The 18305-nt window shown below is 42.7% G+C and overlaps 1 protein-coding gene across 8 annotated transcripts in view; it reads right to left on the reverse strand.

The window, feature by feature from the left end:
• Positions 1-2889: 2889 nt before the first annotated feature.
• Positions 2890-18305, reverse strand: part of Pias1 (protein inhibitor of activated STAT, 1) — a 113520-nt gene continuing 98104 nt past the window's right edge. For 5 of the 8 annotated variants that reach the window (XM_039081109.2, NM_001106829.3, XM_039081111.2 and 2 more), the window contains exons 10-14: positions 17668-17798; positions 16239-16419; positions 11851-11993; positions 9513-9550; positions 2890-6855 (exon numbers count right to left, since the gene is read on the reverse strand). In XM_039081109.2, coding sequence (XP_038937037.1) covers positions 6562-6855; positions 9513-9550; positions 11851-11993; positions 16239-16419; positions 17668-17798 — 787 coding nt within the window. In that variant the 3' untranslated portion in view covers positions 2890-6561. The remainder of the gene's footprint in view (positions 6856-9512; positions 9551-11850; positions 11994-16238; positions 16420-17667; positions 17799-18305) is intronic. The other 3 variants (XM_039081110.2, XM_063265155.1, XM_063265154.1) reach the window with 1 other exon arrangement.

The following is an 18305-nucleotide window of genomic DNA, read 5'->3' on the forward strand; positions in this document are numbered from 1 at the left end:
TAGTGTTTCTCTAAAAGAACAGTCTGCCAGAAGACCAGTCTGCTTTTGGGTGCAGGAACAACCTTCAACCTTTCTAACATAAAGCCAAGGTTGGATGGGGACAGGTAACAAGCACAGAGTGTGTGTACACGCATGCACACACTTGTACAGACAAATAGTGCAACAAGCATACAGCATAGCCATACAGCAAGACTGTGCACATAGGCTCAGAACAAGCATATCGCACGCATGCCCGTGCACCCCCGCACCCCCTCACGTGCGCGCACACACATACACACACACACACACACACACACACACACACGGGGCACACAATAAGCATAGCGCATGCACACAGACATGCCCATTTTTTTTTTTTTTGACATGCCCATTTCTTTTCTGGAGTTTCATCTTTTGTTTTGCTCTCATTTCTTATAGTTTTACAATTCTACTGATGAATCCTCATTTCTAGCTCACTGGCCAGACCAAAGTGGAGACAAACATTAGAGGTCAGCTGAGCAGTGGGGAGACCCAGCTTTCTATCCCACTTTTTTTTTTTTTTTTTTTTTGGTTCTTTTTTTCGGAGCTGGGGACCGAACCCAGGGCCTTGCGCTTCCTAGGCAAGCGCTCTACCACTGAGCTAAATCCCCAAACCCCCAGCTTTCTATCCCACACCCAAGGGTCTGGGAGGCCTTGCAGAGTAAGCATGCCTTTCTGATGCTCCTGGCAACTTGTGTCCCGGTCATTGTTAGGTTGAAGGAACTAGGATGGTCTGCTCAAGTGACCTGCTGTGATCATAACAGAATAAGGAAATGTACCAGGTCATGGGCAGAACCTAAGAGGCCCTGAAGTCAACCGTGGGAACCAGCGTCCTAGCCAGGATACCCAGGAGTACCCATGAACACTCCAGGAAAGGTAGCGTACAGAGCTCTAACCATGAAGACCTTCATTCCTTTGTGTCAGGACTGCCTGTGGCTCTGTGCCTTATGTGAAAGCAGGACAACTCGAGACACGGGTCTCTTGGGAAGTCAACTAGACACACATCTTACTAAGGGCGAGGCTCTGAAACACTCCAGGAACTAAACACTGGTAGCCTTGGTTCAGCTACCTCACATATGCTGGATGGGGCTCAGACTAAACAGAAGATGAGAGGGGAAGTGCTTCATTTTTGTGGGAGTAGATGTTTCGTGTTCCCTGAGTAGTTTGATTATAAGCAACCTGGCAATTTTTTTTAAATATAAAACAAAACAAAAATAAACAACCCCCCAAAAGCTAGATAATAGTGGCCTTTCCCTTCAAAGGGGATGTTGGTTTGAGGCCAACATGAGATACAATGCAAGACCCTGTCTGGGAAACACAAAAATAAAAACGCAATTTTTGGGCTGTTCTAGGGAGCCTGAAAGAAGCCAGCATAAGTACAGGCAAAATAGAGCAAAAATTGCATGACTTCCATGGCAGTCCTCTTGGGGGAGGCTAGATCTCCAGAGTCAGCTGTGTATTTCCCTGTTGGATGGGAAGGTTCCCAACCCCGGCACCTCTGACTCTAACCACAGCTTTAGAACTTTAGAATCACTTCTGCTCACCAATCTAGAACTTGAGATCTGACCAGTGTTCCACACTGATGCTGTGTGTGTGTTGTGGGGCTGGGGGGAGTGCAGGGTGGGAAGAGGCCAGGCCCAACACTAGGGGCACTTTCTATTGTTCTGATGACTGTCAGTGACTTTTTTTTAAAGAAAGGATCTCATGATTCCCGAATTTACCTCAAATTTGTGGAGGATGCCCTGGAACTTTTTTCTTTCTTTTTTTTTTTTTTGGTTCTTTTTTTCGGAGCTGGGGACCGAACCCAGGGCCTTGCACTTCCTAGGTAAGCGCTCTACCACTGAGCTAAATCCCCAGCCCCGAACTTTTTTCTTTTTAAACATTTATTTACTTTATTTATATGAGTACATTGTCACTGTCTTCACACACACCAGAAGAGGGCATCAGATCTCATTACAGATGGTTGTGAGCAGCCATGTGGTTGCTGGGATTTGAACTCAGGACCTCTGGAAGAGCAGTCAGTGTTCTTAACCATCTCCAGCCCCACCCTTGAACTTCTCTCCAGCCCCACCCTTGAACGTCTGATCATCCTGCCTCCACCTCCCGAGTGCTGAAATGACAGGTGTTTACTGTACCTTTTGACACTGGGGATTGACAAGGTTCCATGCATGCCAGGGAAGCGCTCTGCCAAATACCTCCGGCCTTCCAGTGTAGGGTTTGTGTTTTTGTTTTTCTTGGCTTTTTTAGATAGGGTTTCTCTGTGTAGCCCTGGCTGTCCTGGAACTTGCTCTGCAGACCAGGCTGGACTTGATCTCAGATATCCACCTGCCTCAGCCTCCCAAAGGTGGGATTAAAGGTGAGAGCCACTACATCTGGCCTCCAGGGTAGTTTTAATGCACGTTTTATGAATCTTATTTGGCTAAGTGGAATTTCCAGTATAGCTTGAAAAGAACACATGGCTAACAGGTGGTCTGCAAAACCTGGGCTGCTCTTCCCCGCCCACTGCTCTAGTCATGGGTGACAAATTGAGCTCACACTCCAAAGTCTGGTTTACAAAGCTTATCAGGGATGTCTTTGCTGCCTCAGGATCCCCTCTTATGCATCCCTCAAATTCCAACAAGTTTTCCTAGCACTTAGTTGCTCACCATAGAGTGGTGTTTGCACAGCAGGTAGACAACTAGTACCTTTAGAATTTAAGGCGAGCTATATACCGATAACGAAAGGTCTTGAGGCATGACAGGAAGGCAGCTGTTACTAGTCATGCTTTGAAACATCTGGGTGACAGGGGCCCCAGGAGCACGAAGCACCAGCACTTTTCTCACTGGGGCTGTTCCCTTGTGGGCTCAGTAGTAGCATTTTACAGAACACAAATTAACTGAAGGCTTCTTTTTTATTACATCTAAAGAGCTCTACAGAAACAGGTAACATTCAACAGGGAAACAACTTTTCTCCAATGCATGTAATAAATATTTTCACTTGGTACTTTTATACAAACTGACATTGGTCTACTATACATCTTTTAAAAGCCATTTTACTGGTTTGGCATGCGGTATGGAAATTCTAAGAGAGAAAGTCTTAAGGCAATGAATCACAGATTTAAGTTCATGGAATTTATGGTAATCTTTATCTATTTATATACATCTTCCCCTTTGTTAATAAAACAGCAGCAGCGCACTGGGACCACCGGCTACTCTCCCTCCCTCCTTGAAATCTATGCTTTGCATTTATTTAAAAAAACAAACAAACAGAATTCAATGTGCAGTCACAAAACAAAATTCTTACCAAAATAAATTCAAATGTGCTTTTAAGAGTCCTGAAGATTCAGAAAGTCTCATGTATTTAAAATTGAAATTGCTTTAAAAACTAGGTTCTTTCTACATCTATCCATTTACAATTGGGGTATATTTTTATTCATTTTCACAGACTTGTCTCAAAGGAGAATTGGCTGAAAAAAAGAACAAAACAAAAAGCAACAAAAAATATGCCACCACCACCACCACCAACAAAAGAACCCACATTTTTCAAAACTGAGTGATTAAGTCAGTACATCTAAATTTAGATGTATAACATCTAAATTAGCAATGGAACAACTTTAATACTCAAAATGAATTGGTCAACAGAGTATGCATGGTTAAGTTTCATATTTTAAAAAACCTGTCCAGTAATGCCCACAGAGTAAATTAAAAGCCACCTCCACCCTCCTGGTTGAATGGCTACTTTATTGATGATGTGTGCTTACATACAGATAGACAGGAGCACACACACGGTACTGTACAGAACATGTGGTACTGTACAGAGCACACGTGTACATGCTAGTAAGAAAGACTAAGGAAGGGGCTCCTGGCAACTTGCTGAACGAAAGCTGCTGAGTGCAGAGTTTGTCTGCAGCCTATCAAGATTGGCAAGGCTAGGGAGTGAGGGCAGGCTAAGGAAAAACAACAACAAAAAGGGACAAAGCGACCATGCACTTTTTCTTTTAAATGTAGGAGATAAAGTAGTACATGACTCTAATAGTTATTAAGGGTTGGGAAAGTCTCTGACTCACCTTGACCACATGCAACATTTTAGAAAGTCAATACTGAAGAAATGAACTCCTCAGTAAGTGGAAGGAACAAAATACATAGACCACCATGTTCTCCTGTGGGGACATGACCAGAGCCACAGGACATCTAGTTCTCCAATTACCCACTTTCCCCTTAGGCTGGTACAAGGCAGGACACAGAAGGAGAGTGACCCCTCTATAACTGGCATGAAGAATGCAGAGAGCTGGTTTACACTGGATGGTTCTAAGTTTGTAATTTAGCATCAGACACAAAAAACTATGGATCAATATCCGAAAACCACTAACAGAACCAAAAGCAAACCAAACCAAAACAACCAAACAAAACCAAGGACAAAGAACACTATTCATTCTATCTCAGTTAAAATAATAAAATGTTTCCTATTGCTATATTAACAGAAACCCCTCAAAATTTTAGTGATTCCCATTCTAATCCCAATGCAACAAATTATGGTATCTGAAACGAGTCTAAATTAATACAGTAATGAGAACTGGGAGAACATGTACTCACAACACCAGATGAATTTAAAAACGTAACTATTTCTGGTTTGAACTGACAACAAATGTCTTGTTTTATTGCGAATTGTTTTGTGACTCTAACACAGCTGTTTGTGTGGAACACACATGCGTAGGGGAAGACAACGATGTTACTCACACACACTTATTTATAAATACATATATACACACACACACATATACATATCAACACCAACTTTTTTCAAAAATTCAAGTTGACATTTTAGTAGCAGAGAGACACTATAAAACATATTATTTTTAGATGCCACACTGTCATATGAACCACTTGCTTTATCATATAACTGAAGACACAGCCATCTTGACTTCTCCCTGGATTAGTATCGGTCCTTCTGTACTGATGCAAGGCTTGAAAACAAGTTTACTATACACAAAGCTGGTCCTTCACCAACTCTGAAAACACGAGGGTGTAATCTAAAAAGCCAGTTGCAGGACCTGGTGGTGGCATGCCTTGGCTCTCTGCAGTTAGGCCCGCACCCCCCATTAGCCACGCGTCATCTATTCTCCACTGTAAGAGCATGCTTTCTTCTCTGCTCAAGTATGAGAAGCACTTGTTCCTTCCTTTGACCCTTAATCATCTCGAAAACATTTTAATATATTTACATATTCTGCTATTGAGATTAGGTAAGACCAATCGATTCTTCAATTAAAAAAAAAAAAAAGGCTTCCTATGTCATGCTTGCCACTAAAAAGTGAAGGAAAAAAAGAACACAGCTAAGAATAAAAAGTATACTCAGAGCCTCAAAAACAAAATAACTAAGGTTATTTTTGAGTTTCAACTGTTTATCAAATAGATTTGCTATGAATCCACATGTGCTGAACTGTTAACTTTAGAGTAACTGACTTCTTTCCTTCCTTCCTTTTCTTTCGATGGAATGGAACGTCCTCTGCCAGCTGCAAATGGCACTCCACACCCCACGGGGCTACGAGGGTTCTTTCAGATCCCATTTCGGTATGAAGATCCTCAAGGAAAACTTGTTACCCTATGGCCAAAATGCAGGTGCTCACAGCCTTGGCTTACATATGGACCACTGGCAATTCAGATTTAGAGTCAACCAAAGTGTATTGTCATTCGAGGGCCTGCCCACAGATTGCTTATCCAGGCAGCTTTTACTCCAGCACTTCTGGGAAACACACTCGTAGAGGGTAGACAGCAGATCACAGGGGATCTGTGATGGAGAACATGCACCTGGGGAGAGTTGAGAAAGATGCTCACACAAGAGTTCAAGACCTCGGAAACATTTTGAAAGAAGTAGGAACTGATATTAAGCAAATGCAAACTGAGGAGGAGGGGACAGTGATGACAGAACAGTACACACAGGTGCACAGCACACGAGAGCATGCGCACACACACACACACACACACACACACACACACACACACACACACACGAGCTCTGTTCTGAAAACAAAGGGGAAGCAGTGAGATAGACGAGTTTCATAACTTAAGGCTGGCAAAACCCACACACACACACAAACAGAATCCAAGTCTGTCACTTTTAAAAATGGAAATCAAAGCTATCCCAACCCCTTCCCCACAACAAAGCCAACGATTTAACCTCATACATGCAACTGTTTCCATTATTGCAAGAAAGATAATGCCATTGAAGTAAAATAAAACCCAAACCATAGGACAAATGGTGAAAAGTCTTCAGAATCCAGAAAAAATGAACTGAAGGTTTGTGGGTGCTTGTTTTTTTCTTTTCTTTTTCTTTTTTTTTTTAACAAGTGTTTTATCAGACAGGCAGTCTTAGATTTATATACAAAAGTAAAACTGAAAATATAGTTTTGTTCTCTGTACATTTCTTTTAATTTTTTTTCCCTAAAAAAAAGGAAAAAAAAAACACGCTGTATACTTTTCTAAACAGGATAAGGTAAAACAGAGCATAGAGTTCTCTTCTGCCAAGTCATTTAATCTGGGATGGGGTGGGAGCAGCAGGGTGAGGGCGTCAGTCCAACGAGATAATGTCTGGTATGATGCCAAAGATGGATGCCGTGTCTGCGCTGCTCCTGCTGGCCACACCATGGCCATGGCTCTCCCTCAGACTGTTGGAAGACACAAGGCTGCTGTTGCTGCCACTACTGCTTCCATTGGTGGCTGGCAGAGAAGTGCTCCCTCCTGCACTTAGCTGATCGAGAAACATCTGCGAGGAGGTATACGGGAAAAATCGGGAGGAGTGCAGGAGGTCCTGGTCATCTGAGACCGCAGCTGCCGCTGCGGCAAGCAGGGAGGTGTTGTAATGCTAGGAGGGACCAGAGACAAAACACTCTGTTACAATCAGATGCACCTCTGTGTACTCTTCTCAGCAAAGCAAGGCCCAGGTTAGCATATCCCGAGTGTCTGGCTTCTCAAGTGACAACACACTCTGTGGTGAATGGCTGGTCACGACTACTGAGAGCAGAGAGCTCTGGCATGGTATCTGAAACTGGAATAACACTTCTGATTGTGTGTGCGCATGTGTATGTTTTGGTTTGTATTGCATGCGGGTCTTAACCCTCTATTTCTGACATGTTCAGAAGCAGTAGAAAGGATAGATCCCGCATTTCCAGTGGTCAGTTCAGCCTGAGAATTGTATCACAGATGCTCAGCTGCTCCCATGACCTGGCTGCAGCTCTGCTGGGCACAATGTTGGCACATATGAGCATCTCTGAGCTGGAAAGGGCAGGAAGAACTTGCTGTAAAAACCAAGCGATGTCCCGCCTGCAGGGGGCACTCTCAGAGTCAGGTGTGTGGAGCTTGCACGTCTCTCTGAGTCAAGGACTGCTGCTGAGTGACTGCGAAGGAAGGCTGAGGACAGATCTGTGAGCTACTGTGGCTTTGCCAGCACTCTAGGCTTAGGCCATTCTACATTTATTGAAAAATTAAATCCCAAACCTAACTATCCTTAATTATCTCAGTTCTATATCAACTTTATTTTGTTTTGAAACATTTATAACCTACTAATTAAGCACAATGAGCTCTAACACTTTCACATGTGTATGTTTTTGATCCTAACTGCTTCTGCTACTTCCTCTTGTTCCCTCTCTCTCTGGCTGATCTCCTTCCTTTTTCCAACAGTCTCTTCGAACGATGTGTCCCAATGAGTTTATTCAGTGTTGCTTACAGAGCACAGACAACTTAGCAGTGGCTATACCACTGAAGAAAATGTCTCCATTAACCATTAACTACCTACAAATCTTTAGCTTCTGACTGCTTTATTCTTTATAATAACACTTAAAGCATGAGTACACTATAAGGCTATGCAAAAATTCCTTTCTTCCTATCTATACCCTATGAGATATAGTTACATATTTTGCTAAAAAGACAAACACATCACACAGACACCCCCCCCCCCCTCAGGTCTACAAAGGTCAGGCAGGAGTTAGAACCAGTCTATTAGGCACATCTTGTTTCCTGGAAGGTTTTCAGGACAGGGACAATGCCTGCTTCTGGATCCCTGACAAGCTACTAGGTCTCATCCTGAGCAGGTGTCATTCTTCAGAAACATGCTGTGGTGCTTTGCTTGGTTTGTGCCTTTCCTCTGAGATGCACTTGTGAATAGCATACCATAAACATGCCCTTTTCTGACGTTCATGTTCCCAAGCATCTGAGGGGGGCTGCTGATGCTTCTCAGTGTTCCTGTGGCGGTGTAGCTTGGACAAAGGTCCTACTTGGGCAGTGGGTCCCAAACGCCACTAAATCTCTTTGATCACCTAGCATGCTGGCTCAGCAGATAGTAGCCCAGGTACTTGAGTTCAATGGGTGGAGTACACACAGAGGTGAGGAGGGCTGACTCCACACAGCTGTCCTTCGACTTCCAAACACGTGCTATGTTACACCAAGCAACAGTGTGCATGCAATAGTAATAAAAAATTAAAAATGTATATACAGGGCCATAGGAGGAGCTGAAGGAGGGAAAGAGATGGATGGAAATAATATAAATAAAGTATGTATGAAACTCTAAAAAAAAATCTCCTTGACTTATTTCTCTTGGTTGGGTCAGAGTCATGCTGTTGGAACAAGCCCACCACACTGACACTGGCATGAAAGAGGACAGACGTGAGCACCATCACCAATGCACGACTTCAATCAGGGCTCCAGCTTGCTGGCATGAAACCCAGGAGGGCATTCTGGACAGTGGCTGGGTCACTGCTTTGACAGTGGCAGCTACTGTTCCAAGAGGGAGGAGCTTCTGTGTTCATATCCTTAGCCACGTTTCTATGGCTGAAGCAGGTCTTTCTCAATCTGTGGCTCTCTCACTGTTTCCAAGGAGACTTCTTGTACTTGGTCTTGCTTTTCGAGTCTGTAGTTCTGGTGCAATAGGACAGCCTGACTGGTGGATGACAATCCCTGATTGTTTCCTTCCATATTCCTTATCACTTCTAATTTTGTACCCAGGTCATTATACATGACCTTTTAGCAACTCATTTTTACATTTCGGACTGAGATGAATAAAGCAGCATGAGCTAGAGTAAAGCATGGAGAAGGGGAAGCAGTCAGAGCTGCAATGGACACAATAGGAAGAAGACAGCGCACTGTCTAACTGAAAGTCAATAGATCTTTGCTATCAATACCCAGTACTCACAGACCGCACAACGTGCCCCTGGCAATGCACTAGCATCACAGGCTACAGCAGCTATGATGCCCTGGCATCAGGACACTTTCCTATATCAGTCACATGGCTCACCGCCCTGTGTCTTTATACAACAGTACTGAGAAACAAACAGGCAGTCACTGCCTTTATTCTTTACTGAAGGTGGGGTGTGATGAATGAGGCTTTTATTTAAATTCCTAAAGACAGAGCAACCCTGGGCACATGCACTCTATTTTCTAAGGAAATTTATTCTTTCTTCTGGCCATGTATTATACTTTTAGTTTAATATACAATTAAAGAAATAGGTTATTTTCACATTAACATACCTGATTGTCTCCTGATAAGAAAGGAAAGAAATCTAATCCTGTGGAAAGAAAAAAAAAAAAAAACCTCAGAGAAAAGAACAACAAAAAGGAAAAGCAAATCTTTCTAAATATTCAGCACTTAAGTCTTACATGCCACACCCTCTGGATTCCTATTTAAACACAAGGAATGACAGACCATGGTGGTGCACACCTTTAATTCCTGCACTTGAAAGAGGCAGAGGGAGATAGATTCTTAAGTTAGAGGCTAGCCTGGTCTACACAGCAACTTCCAGGCTTGTTAAGGTGCAATCAAAAGACTGTCTCAAACAACAAACAACAACAAAACCCTACCAAAACAAACAAACAAACAAAAACAAAGAACAAATCAAAAATCATGAGAAGTCAAACTGGAGGTTCTATGGCACTTCTACCTGTAGACTATGAAGGACAAAACCCAAGTTTTGGCAACTTTAAATTTAAAACCCAAGTTTTATACCTTGCTCTTACTTAATCTCCATATGTAACCATTTATTTATTTGTTTGTTTGTTTATTTATTTGTTTGCCTGTCTGTTTGCTTAGATGGAATTTCATGTAGAGCAGGCTGGCCATAAACTATGTTGACTTGGAACTTCTTAATCATGTCTTCGCCTCTTGAGTGCTGGGATTACAGGGACATACTACTTACCATGTTTAGTTTATCTGGTTCTGGGAATCAAACCCATCCTCTCAGGCACACCTGCAAACACTCCCCTTATATAACCTTTCCATTTAATTTACTGCCTCTTAGGGCCTTACATGACTTTTAGTTTGACTTTACAGGTAAAAATTTAAGAGCCACACAAATTGTAGCCACACAAGGAGAATTTAATTCTCCTTGGCAAAGTGTTCACTTCCCATCATCTAGTCCAGATTAAGACCCAAGGGTGTCTGTATGGCTAGGCATGGTGGCACATGCCTTTAACCTAACATTCAGGGCTGGAGAGATGGCTCAGCGGTTAAGAGCACTGACTGCTCTTCCAGAGGTCCTGAGTTCAATTCCCAGCAACCACATGGTGGCTCACAACCATCTGTAAAGAGATTCGATGCCCTCTTCTGGTGTATCTGAAGACAGCTACAGTGTACTTATATATAATAAATAAATCTTTAAAAAAATTATTTAAAAAAAAAAAAAAAAAACCTAACATTCAGGAGGAAGAGGAAGTTGTATCTGAGATATAGGAGACTGTCTTTAAAAATAAGTGTCTGGTGGTATCACAGAAAGCCTGACCCTAATTCCTGGCTGCAAGCAGACCTTTCCTAACTTATATAATGGTAACATTATCCAGCACTGACATAACAAAGAGCAAGAAAACCAATGGCCTCATGCTGACGTCCAATGTTGAGCACACGAGCAATGCAATATGCTGGCAACCATTCCCATCCACAGCAGAAGAGAGGGCCTCCAGGATGTGTCGGCAGTGATGCATGTGTGCAAGTAGCTAAGGAGACCTGTCTAGAACTGCTGAGAGTGCCCGGTCTCCGGGAAGTTAAATGATTAGTCCATAAGCCACTAAGTTATAAAGATACATCTATAGCTGAAATTCTTTTTGAGACACAAATGAATGTACTGACATATCAAACTTAAAAAAAGACTATCTCAAAAAAAAAAAAAAAGAAAAAGAAAAAAAGGTTCAAAAGAAACAAATTTAAAAACTTCAAATGTCTTAATTCGTCACTACTTGTAAGACAATAATATAGGGCTGACAAGATGTCTCAGTGGGTGAAGGTTCTTGTCACCAAAGTTAATGACCTGAGTTTGATTCCTAAAATCCACATGGTGGAAGGGAAATGAGGAAGGAAAAAATCTGCAGGCTGTCCTCAGATCTCCACATGTGTCATGGCACGCAGCACCACCACAATACAGTGCATGCCTAATATCCTAGCTCTTAGAAGGCAGAGGCAGGAGGATGACAGCTAGTTTGAGGCCAGTCTGGTCTACTATATGGGGAGTTCCAGGCCAAAACCAGGCTACCCAGCAAGTCCATCTCTTGTAATACAATATAGCCATACATAGTACCTGTTACATGCAGCCATAATCAAAGAACAAAAGCCAACATTCACTCCCATCAAACTGAAGGCACGTATAGGAAGAATGCCAACAGCCTGTGGAATAATGGGAAGCTCACAATGCCTCAAGACCACTGCCCCAGTATTCCCAGAGCAGTGAGCGCTGGCTGCTGAGGAAGGTGCCACAAAGACCCAAAGCTATGTTCTCCCTATACTCACTTTGTCCCTATGCTCCAATGCCCAGACTGCAGCCACACTCAGAGAGAAGACATTTCTCAGCCTGTGTGACACAGCAAAGGAGCAGGAACTCACCTTGTAAGTCATAAGGCATGGGCGTCATGTGGAAAGGGTGTCTGTAGTCCTGGATGAGGGAGGTGTTGATGTAGCTTGTATCTACAGCAGGAAGGCTTGGGGTGCGGGACACAGGCGATGCTTGATGAGGAAGACTTAAGATGCTGTGGGAAAGAAATGTTCAGAAATTTTAAGTCACTTTAACGGTTTAGCGAATGCAATTGTATCCCACAATAAGTCCTACATTTTATGATAAAAATTAAAAACAATAACACAAAATTCAAACAAACAAAGAATAAAGCAAATGATAAGAACTAATTTAGGCTTGTGGTTGTGTTTGCAGACACTGTAAGGAGAATCCGAGAGATGCTATGGCATGACCATTCATACAGTCCACACAGTCCTCAGATCGCCATCCTCTACTCTGAGAATGCAGGAGCAATGCACACCATGTTGGACATGGGTGGAAGTGCCTCCCAACAAAGGAAACGGTCTTCCTTTCTAAGTAGGTGCTGAATGGGGTAGGTAGTGAGAAGTCTAGGGTTATTCTTTGTGCTGGGTTAAGTTTTTGTCAACTTGACACGTGGCACAGTCATCAGAGAGGAGGGACCTTAAGTAATAAAGGGCCTCAGTAGTTAGTACTGGGCAAGCCTGGAAAGTACTCTCTTAACTAGTGATTGATTTAAAAAAAGGCTGAGCAAGCCAGTCAGCAGCACTCCTCCATGGTCTCTGCATCAGCTCCTGTTTCCAGTTCCTAGCCTGGTTGAGGTTCTGTTCCAAATTCCTTCAATGATCAACAGTGCTGCGGAAGTGGAGCCAACAAATCCTCTCCCTGCCAACGTGCTCTTTTGTCATGGTGTTTCATCACAACAATAGAAACCCTGACTAAGATACCTTGGTAAGGAAAATACAAATAGAGAAAACAACTAGGGTAATGAGCATTGAGAAGAAAGCTGACTTACGAGCTTGCTGAGTGAACTCTGGGCAGTAACTTGCACCCACTGTCTAGCTTAGCTATCAGTGTAGTTGAATAATAGGGCTGTTGGAGACAATCAAAGCCAGACAAGGCACCAAAGTGTCCCAAAGGATAAAGGAGGGAGAGAGGTACTAAGAAAGGGAGCGCCAGAAAAGCACAGACAGGCTTTATCAGCCAGATGCCAAATCTGTCTCCTTCCTTCCCTTAAGGAAAAAAGACAGCCAGGCTGTGGTGGCACAAGCCTTTAATCCTAGCACTTGGGAGGCAGAGGCAGAGGCAGGTGGACCTCTGAGTTTGAGGCCAGCATGGTCTACAGAGTTCTAGGATAGCCAGGGCTACACAGAGAAACCCTGTCTCAAAATGACAAAATCAAACCAAACCAAACCCAAAAAAAAAAATGACTTTGAAAGAGTTATGACAGCCCTAGGAAGGTTTATGCACCAGTCTACACGACCCCAAACACATAAGGCTAACAGGCACAGAGGAAAACAATGTAACGAGAAAGGGGGGAATACAGGCATCTTTACTCCGAATGTGCAGTGCGTGTGTGTGCACTAGTGTAGTACGTGAGGGTTATAGCACAGACACAGAGGGCTGAGAACAGCCCCGTGTCTGTCCCTGCCTATCCCTAGACTGCTCATGGATATGCTGGGCAGACGGCTTATGACTTTCAGGGCTTCTCCTGTGTCCTGCCTCCTGACTCAGACATGCACAGTGCTCTACTGGCCTTACATGGACTCTGGGGAGTCAGCATGCTTTCTTTCATAGCTAGTACTTTATCTAACAAGCCACATCCCGAGATCTATCTTTCATTTCCAACACTCCGTGTCATGTACTTGCAGGTGGGGGTACAAATTCAATCGTACAGAGCACTTCAAACAACACCAAGGTTAACTCTCCAGGAACAGAGTCTTAATTATGAGTATGCACTGTACTTTTCTGAATGGGATACTAAGCATAAGACACTCTTGGGTTCTGCACAGAGGAGTTTCAATCAGTGTACATGTAAACCTCTTACACCTATAGAAAATGCCATGTTCCTTAGCTGTGTCCTTTCCATGCTTAAGAGATTGTAACAGGGGAAAGCAGTTGACTGCCAGCCTTCACAGACACCTCGGTCTAGCACACAGCGTGGAACTTTGGGGTGACTGGAACACTCAGCAAGGTGCTCCAGTGCCTGATGTCTCCAGTTGTGGGTGCCGCCTGTCTTTCTATCCATGAGTGCTCTCAAGTGTATTTCCTTATCACAATGCACAGCAGCAAACGATCTGCCAGGCTTAGTGTCAGAGCTACCAGCTGGTTGCTACTGTGAACACTCACAGTGCTGTGGACAAAGCCAATCTTTTAAAAATGCTTGAGACATCCAGGTTTTATCAATATTTCCACAGAGAAGCCTCTGGCATTTGCAGAGCTGTATTTAGGCTCAATTCATCATTGGCAAATTCAGGGAAGTAGTTAATGCAACTAATATAATTTTCCAAACATAATAAACAGAGCTATTTTGGGAAGAACTATAATAAATATTCAAAGGAAAAATATTAGCTTTCTAAAGACTCCAAAGTTCTACTGATGAGAAAAATATACTCAGAGATAGTAAAAACACTGCAGAGTTCACATATGACTATTTTGACAGCCATACAATTAACTCCAGAGTATTTATATACTTGTTTTTAGAAATCATCATTTTTGGGTTGGGGATTTAGCTCAGTGGTAGAGCGCTTGCCTAGCAAGTGCAAGGCCCTGGGTTCGGTCCCCAGCTCCGAAAAAAAAAAAAAAAAGAAAAGAAAAGAAAAGAAAAGAAAAGAAATCTTCATTTTTTTCAAAAGAATCTTTCTTAATTTTGCAATTATGGTACAAAAACATAACAATACAGTTCTACTGATTTCTGTAGGAGGCTGTTTCTAAGTTCTCCTGCAGATCCAAGGTCACCTTTTGTCCCTCAGATGCCATAGGATTTATGTGTCACTAAGCATTCCATCTGGGTCTCTAGGTTCTTCAGAATACTACATTGAAATTATCATCGTCGTCATCACTACTACTATGACTACTATTATTATTGGACAGGGTGTCATCTAGTTCAGGTTAGCCCTAAACAGCCTTTTGAGTGATGGGTTTATTATAAACATGTGCTACAGACCCCAGCTCCAAGTTACTACAGGATGGGAGGTTCTTGGGAAATACAGAAGAGTCTTCAAACAGGGCTACCTCAGGAAGGCCAAGTCCCTGCAGCCATGGCAGTCATTCCTGCACCTCACACGTGTGCAGCCAACTCCACCAACCTGGTCCGCTCAGCTGTCCACTGTACGTGCTCCATTTGAATGAACCTTACAGCAAATAGATTCTAGATTTTAGCCAGTGTTCTAAAACCTACAAGCAGGCAAAAATGAAGTGCAATCCTTTGTGGGTTTCTGACCCAGGCAGAACTGTGGACAGCATTCCAATGGACCTCCTCACATTCAGAGATCAGTCTTGCCCAGTTTCCCAAGAGTTTAGATATGTTCTGTTCCGTCCAAGTCTGGGTTGGTCATGAAGGTCAACAGAATGACAGAGCAGCCTGAGTTCACTGGAAGAGACGTATTATCTACACTGAACAAGTCCACTGGCTCAACTGCTCAAGTGGCACACACACCAACAAGATGGCTACTACTGGGCTAAAACTGGACAAAGACTGTAAAAAGATCCTGAAAGGAAAGTCACACCCCAAATATGAGGAAAGGACATAGGGAAAGAACATTTTTCTTTCTCTTTCTTCCTTTTTTTAATTCTTTTTGGGATAGGGTTTCATTATATTTATCAGGCTGTTCTGGAACTCATAGAGATCCATCTGCCCTCCCCAAGCGGTGGGATTAAAGTGTATCCCACCACACCTGGTCCAATAGTAATTTTATTTACAATATTAATCAAAAATTGGTTAAATGAGGGCTAGTGAGCTTGCTCAGTGGTAAAGGCACTTGCTATTAAGTCTGGCAGTCTGAGTTTGCTCCTGGGACCCCCATGGTAGAAGGGAGAGAATCAATTCTGAAGGCTGTTTTCTAATATCCACACACATACAAATAAAACAAACAAGTCTTAATTAATAAAAGAAACTGGTTAAATGCAAAAAAATAAAAACTCTTGGTGATCCTCATGTGCACCCTTGGAAGCCAGATGGTGTCATCAGATCAACTTCAGGCAGTTGTGAGCCACCACATGGGTGCTGGGAACTAAGCGTAGAACACCAAGTACTCTCAACCGCCGCACCATCTCTGCAGGCCCAGAAACACCCCGATATGTGAAACCTGTACCAATCCATGGAGAACATACTCTACTTCCTCAAAAATGCTACATCCCAGGGAAAGGCCATCTACGTTGTGTACTCAAACACTGGCAGCCTTTACTGTACTTTGTATATGAATCTTGATGAGTGTTTCAGAGAGGTCCTAGCAGCACTCACCCTTTATTACTTAGTGGTGACGTAGGAGACAGGGAAGGACAGGTCCTCTTGGCAGGGGGTTCTTCCTCCTCTTCATCTGATGAACTGTCAATGGTTAGGTCAATCACCTCCACTTTCTTGTTTTTATTTGAAGACTGGTTGTGGGAAGCCACCTGATGCTCCAATGTGGAGCTCAAGCATCCTGTGTGGGAATGATTAAAACACAAGACCTATGTGAATCCTCCTCTTCTCTCAGTGTCCCTGCAGATGAGCACATCACTTTAGCAAAGCAACGCCATGGTAACAGAGTGAAGAAGTAAGGTAGTTCTGCTTTACTAAGTTTAAAACTGGGGCTTTTTTACTGATTGTTAATGAATTATTTTGAAAAATCACTTTAATTAGAAAAATCAAAATGCATCTTAAAGCCTTTATTAATTCCAGAACTCTTGAGGCAGAGGCAAAAGATCTCTCTCTATGAGTTCAAGACTAGCCTGGTCTACATAGTGAGTTCCAGGACAGCTAGGACTACATTCATAGAGAGATCTTGTCATCATCCCCCTCCCCCCCAAAAAAAGAAGGAAGAATCTTTTATATCTACTTTAGAATAAAAGTAGTTTTAGAACAGGATTGTGTGTTACATATGTTTATCTATACAGCATCTAAAATACCTAGAAAATACTAGTCCTCTCCTAATGAAACACCAAAAGTCAAATCTATCCACATATATATGTAAATATTTAAATAAAAAAGCAGCTGAGTGTGGTGCTGCATACCCTTAGTCTTAGCATTCAGGAGCCAGAGGCAAGTGAATCCAAAAACTGAGACTTCAAAGTCTAAAACAGGGCTGGAGAGATGGCTCAGAGGCTAAGAGCACTGACTGCTCTTCCAGAGGTCCTGAGTTCAATTCCCAGCAACCACATGGTGGCTCACAACCATCTGTAATGGGATCCGATGCCCTCTTCTGGTGTGTCTAACAGCTACATTGTACTCATATACATAAAATAAATAGATCTTAAAAAGTCTAAAACAAAACTAAAGAAAAGGGGAAAAAAAAGAGGAAGGAAAAAAGCACTGTCCACTACTTTGCATCAAAAGTATTCAAACTTTTAAAAAGGTAGGTGTTTCCAAATGATGACTTTAAAAGTGACTTTTGACTGCTTTGAAATCTAGTACCAGGGTTGGGGATTTAGCTCAGCGGTAGAGCGCTTACCTAGCAAGCGCAAGGCCCTGGGTTCAGTCCCCAGCTCCGAAAAAAAGAAAAGAAAAAAAAAAATCTAGTACCATAAAAATCTTAAGGCTGGCAAAAAAGTTAACTTAAAAGGAGTCCTGCTATTTGTGGACATTTATTGAGCTATCCAAACTGCTCAGTCATTTCAACAGCCTGCATTGCAACATTAGAAACCATGGTGCTACATAGCAGCAACCACATGGGCCACGGGAAGCCACTCACCATCGACCCCATTGTAGGAGGCAGTGACTTCTTGCACTTCCTTTTTTGACCTCATCGGAGCCCACGAGCCATCCTCCTTAAACTGTATCTCGTCACAGTCTGTACAGTACTTTAGGATTTCCATAAACAACCTAGATGAACAATAGACCATGTTGAACCATCTCTCGGCACACTTGGATCTTGGGTGTTTTATGAGGAGTAAACGGAAGGAAGGGAAGTAGAGCAGACAGACTCCATCATTCTCGCATGTGTGCTATGGGAAACAATCACACCAAGTAGGGAACGTGTATATAAAGAGGCCATGTAACTTGGAGAGAGAAATGACAAGTTAAAGTATTTCTTTAGTTTGTGTTATATTGGTGGGCAGGTGCCACAGTGCATGTGTGGGGGTCTAAAGATAACTTGTAGGACTTGGGTCTCTATTTCCTCCACCCATGGGTTCTGAGTATTAAACTCAGGCTGTCTGTCAGGCTTGGCGGCAAGCACTTACCTCATTCAAGAGTTTTAAAGATACAGAAAAATGTTTACAAAAACTGAGATGGTTAAGGAAAAACATATCTCAAAACAAGATTCTGTGTGTGAATAAAAGCACACACTAATTATCTCTAGGTGATGATTTTATATATATTCAGTTTTTT

This window comes from Rattus norvegicus, chromosome 8 (genome assembly GCF_036323735.1).
Source record: "Rattus norvegicus strain BN/NHsdMcwi chromosome 8, GRCr8, whole genome shotgun sequence".
Classification (NCBI taxonomy): domain Eukaryota; kingdom Metazoa; phylum Chordata; class Mammalia; order Rodentia; family Muridae; genus Rattus; species Rattus norvegicus.